Source organism: Rhinoraja longicauda, chromosome 21 (assembly GCF_053455715.1).
Source record: "Rhinoraja longicauda isolate Sanriku21f chromosome 21, sRhiLon1.1, whole genome shotgun sequence".
Taxonomy (NCBI): domain Eukaryota; kingdom Metazoa; phylum Chordata; class Chondrichthyes; order Rajiformes; family Arhynchobatidae; genus Rhinoraja; species Rhinoraja longicauda.
In genome coordinates this window covers 32,523,602-32,535,941 of record NC_135973.1, presented here as the reverse complement: position 1 = coordinate 32,535,941, position 12,340 = coordinate 32,523,602, and the positions used below count along the sequence as shown (strand labels likewise).

Sequence of the window (12,340 nt, the reverse complement as noted above, 5' to 3'; positions counted from 1 at the left end):
TAGTAACTATAAATAATTCCTACTTTGTTGAAAAGGTCAGTCATTAGCTTTTTGATGCCATTTTTTGAATTGTACGTTGTAATGTTAGTTTGATATGTGAAGTAGCCAAGATTCCACCAGTTTAAAAAGAAAACCAGGAATGTTCCCAGTATTCTGTCCAGGAAATTTAATTAATGGGAGAATATAGACAATAGGCAACAGGTGCAGAAGTAGGCCATTCGGCCCTTCAAGCCAGCACTGCCATTCAATGTGATCATGGCTGATCATTCACAATTAGTACCCCGTTCCTGCCCTCTCCCCATACCCATGGACTCCGCTATCATTAAGAGCTTTACCTAACTCTCTCTTGAAAGCATCCAGGGAAATGGCCTCCACTGCCTTCTGAAGCAGGGTATTCCACAGATTTACAACTCTCTGAGTGAAAATGTTTTGCCTCATATCCGTTCTAAATGGCCTACCCCTTATTCTTAAACTGTGGCCCCTGGTTCTGGATGATGATGAAATAGTTCAATGGTGCCTCTTGGAATTGGAAACCCTGATTTTTCAGAGTAAAAGTGAGTATTTCTGAACTATAAATTTGAGTGACAGCTAGGTCACCTTTCACAGTTCAAAATGTTCATAACATGAAAAATAAGTAAATGGGTTAGAATGTTTCTTTACATTTAACGCAGTAGTTTCCAAGCATTTCCTTCCTTTGTTACCCACAGGAGATGTGGGTCAAGAACTCAACTGCATTATACCCATATAGCAGAATAGATTCAATTCTTTTTAAACAAAGCACGACCCTTTGCTACAGACAAGACTGAGTGACAAAATAAACATAATTCCACTTGGTTAAATGTGTTTGCTTTTCAGACGATGCTATTCGTTTGAGGAGGTCTCGGAGCGCTATGTGATGCCAGATTCATTTATTCAGCCAGGACAAGTGTGTTGTGTGCGGAATCCTGATGATGTATGGTGGTACCGTATCATTATCCATCGGGTGCTGGATGAGAAACAGGTGGAAGTGTACTATGTGGACTTTGGTGACATTTCACTCGTGGAAAGGTCTGAACTGAGATTCCTCAAGTAAGATTCATTTTTCAGATGCTGCTGATGTTTTTTAATCTGATTTCTTTAATCTACATTTTTTTATTTGGAAGCTTTAAGCTTTTTTTCCACCTTTTTAAAAAGAACATAGTGTAGTGGGTCTGGACGCAGTAGGAATCAGGCAAGATGCCAAGTAGGTATTAACAGTAATTTTAATGCAGCAACAGAACATCCACACTCTCTTCAGTCTCAAGCACGAGTTATGTCTCTAGCCCCTTCAGGCAAACCCCGTAGCACTAGTTCCTTCCCCAGCCCTGTCCAACCCGTGCCGATAGAAAATTGGTTAACAGACAGAAAGCAAAGAGTGGGGATAAATGGGTCCCTTTCGGAATGGCAGGCAGTGACCAGTGGGGTACCGCAAGGTTCGGTGCTGGGACCCCAGCTATTTACGATATACATTAATGACTTAGACGAAGGGATTAAAAGTACCATTAGCAAATTTGCAGATGATACTAAGTTGGGGGGTAGTGTGAATTGTGAGGAAGATGCAATAAGGCTGCAGGGTGACCTGGACAGGTTGTGTGAGTGGGCGGATACATGGCAGATGCAGTTTAATGTAGATAAGTGTGAGGTTATTCACTTTGGAAGTAAGAATAGAAAGGCAGATTATTATCTGAATGGTGTCAAGTTAGGAGGAGGGGGAGTTCAACGAGATCTGGGTGTCCTAGTGCATCAGTCAATGAAAGGAAGCATGCAGGTTCAGCAGGCAGTGAAGAAAGCCAATGGAATGTTGGCCTTCGTAACAAGAGGAGTTGAGTATAGGAGCAAAGAGGTCCTTCTACAGTTGTACCGGGCCCTGGTGAGACCGCACCTGGAGTACTGTGTGCAGTTTTGGTCTCCAAATTTGAGGAAGGATATTCTTGCTATGGAGGGCGTGCAGCGTAGGTTCACTAGATTAATTCCCGGAATGGCGGGACTGTCGTATGTTGAAAGGCTGGAGCGATTGGGCTTGTATACACTGGAATTTAGAAGGATGAGGGGGGATCTTATTGAAACATATAAGATAATTAGGGGATTGGACACATTAGAGGCAGATAACATGTTCCCAATGTTGGGGGAGTCCAGAACAAGGGGCCACAGTTTGAGAATAAGGGGTAGGCCATTTAGAACGGAGATGAGGAAGAACTTTTTCAGTCAGAGGGTGGTGAAGGTGTGGAATTCTCTGCCTCAGAAGGCAGTGGAGGCCAGTTCGTTGGATGCTTTCAAGAGAGAGCTGGATAGAGCTCTTAAGGATAGCGGAGTGAGGGGGTATGGGGAGAAGGCAGGAACGGGGTACTGATTGATAGTGATCAGCCATGATCGCATTGAATGGCGGTGCTGGCTCGAAGGGCTGAATGGCCTACTCCTGCACCTATTGTCTATTGTCTATTGTCTATTGAGGGGGATGATCCAGGGAGTGGCCTAATCCCCGGGTACTGCCACAGGACTCCCCCCCCCCCCCCCCCCCCCCCTCCCAAGAACAGGAGGCACGAAACGGACAGGGGGCTTGTGAGACGACCAGCCCGTGTGCGCACCACGGCGGTCGCAGGAACCGGAACCGCACTGCCAGGCAAAGAAAGCCACGGGGTCGCTGGGGGTAAGGGCCTGGACGCAGGATGACCTCGAGGGCGAGGCCGCGCCAGTAGGACCGGCTAGCTAATGTCCACGTGCGCCGGCTTCAGCCGCGCAATAGAGACCGTCTCAGGACGACCCCCCATGTCCAAAATGAAGGTGGCAGAGCCACGCTCGAGCACCTTGAATGGTCCTTCATACGGACGCTGGAGGGGCATCCGGTGTGCATCCCGGCGCAGGAAAACAAATGGACAGTCCTGCAGAGCGGAAGGGACGTGCGGCCGCACCGAACCATGGCGAGACATCGGCACCGGTGCCAACTTGCCCACCGTCTCCTGAAGGCGTTGCAGGGCGGCCGATGGTTGTTCCTCCTGACCCTGGGCTGATGGAATAAACCCACTGTCAGCGGGGCCCCGTACACCAATTCAGCCGAGGAAGTGGCCAAGTTCTCTTTGGGCGCAGTGCGGACGCCCAGTAAAACACACGGCAACGCATCGACCCATTCCGGGTCAGCGAGCCGGGCCTTCAGGGCAGCCTTGAGCTGGCGGTGGAAGCGCTCCACCAGGCCGTTCGCCTGCGGATGGTACGCAGTGGTGCGGTGCAGGTTAACCCACAGTAGGTGAGCCATGGCCGACCACAGTTCGGAGGTGAATTGCGGCCCTCGGTCGGACGTGATGTCGAGCGGCACTCCAAATCTGGCATTCCAGTGTGCCGCCAAGGCACGGGCACAAGTAGCGGCAGAAGTGTCTGGCAGTGGAACTGCTTCCGGCCACCACGTGAAACGGTCAACCACGGTCAGGAGGTGGGTGAAGCCCCAAGAATGCGGCAGCGGCGCCATGATGTCCACGTGGATGTGGTCGAACCGCTGGCGAGGGACCATGAACACCTGGAGCGGCGCTCGCACATGCCGCTGTACTTTGGCAGTTTGGCACGGGATGCAGGTGCGCGCCCAATGCCCAACCTGTTTACGTAACCCGTGACACACGAAACGGGAAGCCACGAGGGCCGTCGTCGCCCGAATGGAAGGGTGGGCCAGCCCGTGCAGCACCTCGAACATTCTGCACCGCCAGGCAACAGGAACGATGGGGCGTGGCTGCCCGGTGGATACATCGCACAGCAGCGTTGCGCCCCCAGTGCCACAGAGTACGTCCTCCAACCGCAGGCCCAAAACGGCGGTACGATAGGCGGACATCTCATTGTCCGTCAGCTGGGCCGCCGCCAGGGCTGAGTAGTCGATGCCATCGGCCACTTGCAGGACGGCATGGACCGCGGGTCGAGACAAGACATCAGCCACTCTGTTGCCTTTGCCCCCGATTAAACGGAAGGAGGTAGTGGACTCCGAGACGAAAGCTAACTGCCGCTGCTGGCGAGCTGACCACAGGTCGGACACCTTGGCGAATGCAAAGATGAGGGGCTTGTGGTCAGTGTACGCGGTGAAGGTTCGCCCCTCGAGGTAGTAGCGGGAGTGGCGGACTGAGAGGTAAAGGGCGAGGTGCTCGCGGTCAACGGCACTGTACCGCTGTGCGCCGCTGAGGTGCCTACTGAAAAAGGCGAGAGGCTTTCAACACCCATCAATCTGCTGTTCTAGCACCGCCCCAACCGAAGCGTCGACCGTCAGGTTGGTTGGTGCATCCGCCCGTGGGCGCACGAACATCGGGGGGATCTTATAGAAACATATAAAATTCTTAAGGGGTTGGAGAGGCTAGATGCGGGAAGATTGTTCCCGATGTTGGGGGAGTCCAGAACCAGGGGTCACAGCTTAAGGATAAGGGGGAAGTCTTTTAGGACCGAGATGAGAAAACATTTCTTCACACAGAGAGTGGTGAGTCTGTGGAATTCTCTGCCACAGAAGGTAGTTGAGGCCAGTTCATTGGCTATATTTAAGAGGGAGTTAGATGTGGCCCTTTTTGCTAAAGGGATCAGGGGGTATGGAGAGAAGGCAGGTACAGGCTACTGAGCTGAATGATCAGCCATGATCATATTGAATGGCGGTGCAGGCTCGAAGGGCCGAATGTCCTACTCCTGCACCTATTTTCTATGTGGCCGTAGCCAGGGCTTCCTTGGCGCGGTGGAACGCTGCCACCGCATCGTCAGTCCATTCAACCTCCTTGCGCTTGCCCGCCATGAGGTGGAACAGCGGGCGCATGATCCGGGCCGCAGACGGCACAAATCGGTGGTAAAAGGCCACCATCCCAACGAACTCCTGGAGGCCCCTCACGGTGGTCGGGCGTGGAAACTGGCGCACCCCGTCCACCTTGTCCGGGAGCGGCAGTGCCCCATGCGGGGTCACGTGGTGTCCCAGGAAATTGATGGACGACACCCCGAAAAGGCATTTGGCGATGTTGATGGCAAGCCCATGATCGCTGAGGCGCTGGCAAAGCTGGCGGAGATGGGTAGCATGCTCCTCTCTCGAGCGGCTTGCCACAAAATGTCATCGAGGTAAATGTAAACAAAGTCCAGGCCACGGCACACACAGTCCATAAGCCGCTGAAAGGCTTGCGCCGCATTCTTAAATTCGAACGGCATACGGAGGAATTTGAACAGGCCAAATGGCGTCACGATGGCTGTCTTGGGGACGTCGTCTGGGTGGACGGGAATCTGATTGTAGCCACGCACCAGATCGATCTTGGAAAACACCGTGGCTCCAGCCAGGTGCGCGTTAAAGTCCTGAATGTAGGGGACCGGATAACTGTCAGCGACGGTAGCATCGTTAAGCCGATGGTAGTCTCCGCAAGGACGCCAGCCACCATCTGCCTTGGGGACCATATGGAGCGGGGACGCCCACGGGCTATCTGAGCGGCGCACGATACACAGCGACTCCATAAGGCGGAACTCCTCCCGAGCGAGACGGAGCTTGTCTGGTGGAAGACGCCGCGCCCGGGCGTGCAGGGGCGGGTCAGTGGTGGGAATGTGATGCTCCACCCCGTGCTTCGGGGCGGAGGAATGGAACTGGGGGTCGTGGATTTCGGGGAACTCGGCCAGAATGCGCGAGAATGTAGCGTCCACGGACGACAGGGGCCCTTCAGGCAGCACGACCGGGTCGCCCACACGGAGGGAAACAGGTTGCAAGGCACCAAACGATGTCGCTTGACGTCCACGTGCAGGGAATGTGCCTGTAGAAAGTCCGCGCCCAGCAACGTCTGGGACACATCCGCAATGACGAATGGCCAGGATATGCGGCCTCTCTCCGAAGTTGAGGGAGAGCGTCCGCACCCCATATGAGCGGATTGGTGTCCCGTTTGCCACGGTGAGAAGGGGGCCGCGTTTACCATAGCGGATGTCATCATTCTAAGGGGGAAGAATGCTCACCTCAGCCCCTGTGTCCACAAGGAAACGAGCCCCGGTGCGGCGATCCCACGCAAAAAGGCGATGAATCTGGCCGGCCGCCGAAGCAATTACTGACGGCCGGCCCCTGCATTTCCCGGGAACAAGCAGGGCTGCCGGCATTGACGGGCTGAAGGTTCCCAGCGGCGGTGAAAGTAGCACCAGCCCCCTCTGCTGGCGTTTGTGGAAACGGGCGGCTGTGCGGGCTGATCCGACCACCAGCAATCTCTGGTGGCGTGCGGAGGAACTGACGGCAGGCTGCGCGGGAAAGACGCGCTGCCGGCCGGGTGTGCCTTTGCAGCCGGGTCCCGCCACGAAGGACGTCAAGGAGCGGTGGAGATGCGGTCGATCGAGGCACCGACCTGCGGATCGTCGTCGGACATTGGAGGAACAGCCAGTGCGTCGAAGGCCAGCTGACGGGCCATCAAGAGTTCATCGGCGTGCTCGCCCACTGCCTGCATGTCGGTGAAAGCGTGTTTAAATAAAAAGCAGGGCTCGTGTTCGCCCATCAGGGCCAGCATATCGCCCAGCATTACCGACGGGCGGCAGTCACCCAGGCCAGTCATCCGCAGGATCTTGGTCGCCCGTTCGGCCGCGCTGAGGCTGAACTTCCTTAGGAGAAAAGCCTTGAGCCCCTCATATTACCCGCCGGGGGGGCGCGGAGGAAAAGTCTGACCCGTTGCGCAGTGGCCTGGTCAAGGGCGCCGATAACTTAAAAGTATTTGGTTGCGTCGGCTGTCACTCCCCGCAGTGCAAACTGCGCCTCGGCGTGTTCAAACCAGAAATCAGGGTCGTCGGTCCAAAGGGGAGGCAGCTTCAACGCCACGGCGTGGAGAGCGGCGCGGTCAGCAGGGTCCACGGGCTGGGGTCCAGCAGGGTCCAGAGGCGGCTGACCGGCAGGGCCGGGTAGTGCGTGTTGAGGAACGTTCGGGTCCATCGTGACTTGCGAGGAAATGTCGAGGGTCACCAGTGTAGTGGGTCTGGACGCAGTAGGAATCAGGCAAGGCGCCAAGTAGGTAATGCAGCAACAGAACACCCACACTCTCTTCAGTCTCAAGCACGACTTATCTCTCTAGCCCCTTCAGGCAAACCCCATAGCACTAGTCCCTTCCCCAGCCCTGTCCAACCCATGCTGAGGGGGATGATCCAGGGAGTGGCCTAATCCCCGGGTACCGCCACAATAGCATATATAAATGAATTATTTATTGGATATCCTGAAAGAATAAATTGGTCAATCACAACCTACTTAATATTGTGCACTTTAGGGCTGAAAAGGACAATAACAATTAAATAAAGTGAGAACAACACTGTAAACCACTATGTGAAGGAAGCTTTAGGATATAATACAATACAATACAATATATCTTTATTGTCATTGTACAGGGGTTCAACGAGATTGGGAATGCGCCTCCCATACGATGCAATAAATTAATTAGCTAGTCAGTATTAATTTAAACAACCCAATGAAACAAATTAGAACAGTTTTAAAACAGAATAAAGTGCAAGTAGATCTGTGCCGGTTCACTGTGCGATGTGACCATCTGGCTCAGCAGCTCCAGTTCATAGCAGCTATGGCCCTGGGGATGAAGCTGTTCCTGAGTCTGGAGGTGCGGGCATAGAAGGCCTTGCACCGTCTGCCCAATGGTAGAAGTTCGAACAGACTGTTGCAGGGGTGTGAAGAGACTTTGTGGATCCTGGTGGCTTTTCTGAGGCATCGTGTGTTGTAGATGCCCTCCAAGGCTGGTCGCTGTGTTCCGATGGTCCTCTGAGCTCTATAGACTACCCGCTGAAGAGCTTTCCTCTGCCAGTTTCGAAGCGGGCAAAAAAGGTGTTTAGCTCGTTGGTTAGTGTGATATCACTGTGGGGGCAGGCAGGGCTGCTCTTGTAGCCAGTGATGTCCCTGACACCCTGCCACATGCTTCTGGTGTCCGTGGTATTGAAGTGGTCTTCCACCCGTTGCCTGTGGGTGTCTTTGGCCCTTTTAATACCTTTGTTCAGGTTTGACCTGGCAACACTGTATGCTGAAGTGTCACCAGATTTAACGGCATTGTTGCGTGCCCTCAACAGGTTCTGTACCTCCTTATTCATCCAGGGTTTCCGGTTTCGGAACATCTTTATTTCCTTGTCCTCCGTGACATTCTCCACACAGCAGTTGATGTAGGAGAGCACAGTGGATGTGTATTCCTCCAAGTCTACCTCAGAACCGCAGGTCGCCTGTTGTGCAAACAGGTCCCAGTCGGTGTGATCAAAGCAGTCCTGGAGTTGTTGGGTGGCATCCGCGGGCCATGTTTTGACCGTCTTTATTGCAGGTTTGGTCTTGCGGATGAGGGGTTTGTATGCGGGCAGTAGAAGCAGCGAGAGGTGATCGGATTGTCCTAGGGGTGGGCAGGGGAGAGCCCTGTAGGCCTCCTTTATGTTGGTATACACTTTATCCAGCGTGTTTGAGCCCCTGGTAGGGCACTGCACGTGTTGGTGGAATTTGTGGAGCGCAGCTCGTAGGTCGACCTGATTAAAGTCCCCGGCAACAATGAAGTCCCCGTCGGGGTGGGCATCCTGCTGCTTGCTGATGGCCGAGTGCAGCTGTGCTAGCGCTAGGTTAGCATTAGCCTGTGGGGGAATGTATGTGGCCATGATGTTGACCACAGTAAACTCCCGAGGCAGATAGAACGGCCTACATTTAAGCGATAGGTACTCCAGGTCTGGGGAACAATAGCTCTCTATTGCGGAGTGGTTGGTGCACCAGTCATTGTTGATGTAGATACAGAGCCCACCGCCCTTGCTCTTACCGGAGTCCTTTGTTCTATCGGCCCGATGTAGTGACCGGTTCATGAGCTCCACAGCCCCGTCGGGAACCAGCGCGTTGAGCCACGTCTCCGTGAAGATCAGCGCACAGCAGTCTTTCAGGGATCGCTGGGTGTTGATCCATAGCCTTACCTCATCCAACTTGTTGGAGAGTGACCGGACATTTGCGACAAAGACGCTTGGTAGGGATGGTCTTTGTGGGGCCCCCTGTAGCCTGGCTTGCACCCCCGCTCTCCAGCCACGTTTTTGCTTCCTCTCCCTGCGCTGGCTCCATCTCCATCCCTCCGGTGTGGTGGTCCAGGGGCCTGTTCTACCTAGCTCCGTCGGGATTTTGGTGAGGGTTTTATAGTACTCACCAGCCAGTATCTGGCAGCCGCGTCCGATGTTGAGCGGCTCCATGTGCGGTCCGCCTTCCAGGAGCTGCAGCGCCTTGTGGGACGCGCTGCTGCTGTGTCCGGACTTGCCGCCACGGGCTCCGACTGGATTTCGGTGGAGGTAAGGGTCGCGGATTTTGAATGAAGATTCCGTGACCTGTTTTTCCCGCTGCTGCTGGGCTGCTCCGTGCGGCTCCATGAGCGGTCCGCCTTGCGTGGTCTGCAGCGCTTTGGAGAGCGCGATGTTGCTGTGTCCGGACGTGCTTCCGCCCGCTGCCAGTGCTGGATTTCTTCGTGCTGTAGGTGAGTTTCAGTGGTCGTTTGTGTTCTTTACCTTTTCTGGGTTTCCCGGGTGTACTTTCTTGGGTTTTCTCGCAGCTGCGTTCGGTGCTGGGCTGCTCTGAATTGCATCGGTTTGGGGAGCGCAAAGCCGCTGCGTCTGGACGCACCGCCATTTCTTTTTATTGTTTTATTCTTTTAAAAGATGAGTGTTGTGGTATTGTGCATAGCTTTTTATTGGAACTTCAGGTGCACGATAACATCTTGATACAATTAATTAAAATAACCTCTGTAAATTCATGTTTGAATTATATATAAAATGAATCATCTAACATTTGCAAACACATCTTACCAGTGCATGTGTATACACGTATAATAGGTGATTTGAATTTTACTTACGTTTTGGAAAGACATGTATTTGTAAAGATTAACAGAACCTCCTATTCCCAATTGTAACATGGCATAATAATCTTTCTTAGATGTTGTTATTCAAAGCTTCCTGCCCAAGGAATTCCCTCAACCCTTATGTGGCTGCAACCAGTTGAGGTAAGACATAAATGTAATCTGTCTCAATTTTGCATTTATTTTAAAATTTGAAATCCACTTGAATCACCAAGGATATTGCAAATATCGGGTGGCTGCAGCAATGGCTGCCTTGCCAACAGTCTGTCCTTTCCATTGTGTCTGTTTTGTATGTGTTAAATGTATGTTTTTTAGTGTTCAGGATTCAGGATATCTTTATTTGTCATCCAAAAAACAATTTTTTTTGACGATATTTCTTCACCCACAGTCCAACAATAAGAGCAATAAAATAAGCAAATTACTCAACCCCAACCGACACAAAACACAAAAAAAAGAAACATCCATCACAGTGAGTCTCCTCCAGTCACCAGTGATGGAAGGCCAGAATGTCTTTTCTCTTCCCCTGCCGTCTTCTCCCGCGGTCAGGTTGTTGTCGTTGCCACGTTCCAGGCCGCGCCGGACGGTGAAAGGTCCGCAGTGGGCCACCCAAGCCCCGCGATCCGGGGCGTGCGAACACGCTGCCGCTGCTGCTGCTGCACGTCGGGGCGGTCGTGGCTCCTGACATTGAAGCCCCCGCCGAGAAGGGAAAATCCCGCGGCCTATTTCAGGCTGCGCCGGACGGTGAAATGTCCGCGGCGGGCCGACCCAAGCCCCGCGATCCGGGGTGGGCGAACACGCTGCCGCTGCCGGAGCTCCCGATGTCGGCATCCACGCGGCCCGAGTTTTATGTATGGGGGAGTTGGGGGAAACTTTTTCTAGTCTCTTATCTTGACGGAGATGCGTTATTTAAAAAAATTTCCATATCGTATCTCCGTCCGCATTGCTGCCTCACATCGTGGAGTTGTTGGCCTTTGCTGGAGATCAACCAGGAGCTCCATCTCATAAGCCTGTGGACTTACCATCACGGAGTTCACAATCCCTGTCGGGGGTCGTCTTTGGGAGCCTGCGGGACTTTAACATCACGGAGCCCGCGGTCTCTGGTTAGAGACCAACATCGGGGACTCCAAGCCACAGGAGCTTCAACCGCCCGGACCGCGGGAGCTTCGACCGCCCGGACCGCGCCGCGGGAGCTTCGACCGCCCTGACCACGGGAGCTTCCACCGCCCCGACCGCGGGAGCTTCCACCTCCCCGACCGCGGGAGCTTCCACCGCCCCGACCGCGGGAGCATAAAGAGGAAGGAGATTGGACCTTAATGCCTTCCATCACAGTGAGGAACGTGGGGAATTCGCTGTGGTAGATGCTTATGTTAACTTTTATGTAGTTGTGTGTCTTGTTGCTTTTTTAGTATGACTGTGTGGTAATTTGAATTTCACTGTACCTTAATTGGTACATGTGACAATAAACTGACCTTGAAACCTTGAAGTGACTTGTGAGTTATGTGGTTGCTTTAATTCCTGTTGTGGTCTATTCAAGCTAAGAGGGTTTGGAAGGTGGGATCGAATTCTGCTCGAGGACCCACGTGTAACTAGGTGTTCTAAGTTATTTATTTTTACATAATTGATATATCTTTTGTTATTTTACAGTTAAATAACAGTACAATTATTTCCCTGCATTTCCCACCTCTACAACTTCTTTCACCCAAATAACCCTTCTGGATTTCCTCATCTCTATAATTAAACTTGCCACCATTGGAGCTACTGCTGTTGATTTGACTGGCATTATGCCCCACATTTTTTTACTTCTGCTTTATTTTAAGGCGATTCTTTTTACAAATACCTTTCACCAAGCCTTTCATTATCAGTCCTGATACAAGTTTTTATTTTCCCGATTCAATGTCAAACTTTATAAAGATTTTAGTTAATAACATTCCTATTAAATGTCTTGCAGCATTTAGTTATGTTGCTAGTGTTAAACAAATATGTTGTTGTCATTAATTGAGCAAATATAACCTCATTTCAATGAATCTCAATATTTTGACCTGTAGATTTATGCTGTTTGGCATGATGCCTCTCCAGATTCAATACCTAACCATTAGAATTATTTTTTCTTTGGTAGAATGATTGGAGCACAGCTGCAAAAAGTATGTTCCTGAAATTTTGTGGGAAACAACCACTGGTGGCCTTGATTTGTGGATATGTTGATGATGTACTGCACCTTTTCCTTTGTGATACGTCCACAGATGAAGATATTTATATTAATGATGTTCTTAAGAAAGTTGGCCATGCTGTGCCTTGCCATACAAACAACATCACTAAGGTAGTCAGATTCATTATGTTGATTAAATGGTATGGTAATTCTTCTTCTTAAAAGTACTCGGTCCCAAACAGCACGTCATCCCACATGATCTTTTAAATTAAACCTTTGTCCAGATGCTACTTTTTAAAATAAGTGGGGGGAAAAAAAGGGGAAGTCAGCTCACAAACTGATTAGGTGAAGGATATATAAACTCTTTTGATCC

The 12,340-nt window shown here is 51.8% G+C and overlaps 1 protein-coding gene across 1 annotated transcript in view; it reads left to right on the top strand.

Annotated features, from left to right (window-relative positions):
* Positions 1-12,340, top strand: part of LOC144603796 (tudor domain-containing protein 5-like) — a 39,546-nt gene that overhangs the window by 19,250 nt on the left and 7,956 nt on the right. The window contains exons 9-11 of the mRNA XM_078417505.1: positions 856-1,068; positions 9,899-9,965; positions 11,938-12,138. Coding sequence (XP_078273631.1) covers positions 856-1,068; positions 9,899-9,965; positions 11,938-12,138 — 481 coding nt within the window. The remainder of the gene's footprint in view (positions 1-855; positions 1,069-9,898; positions 9,966-11,937; positions 12,139-12,340) is intronic.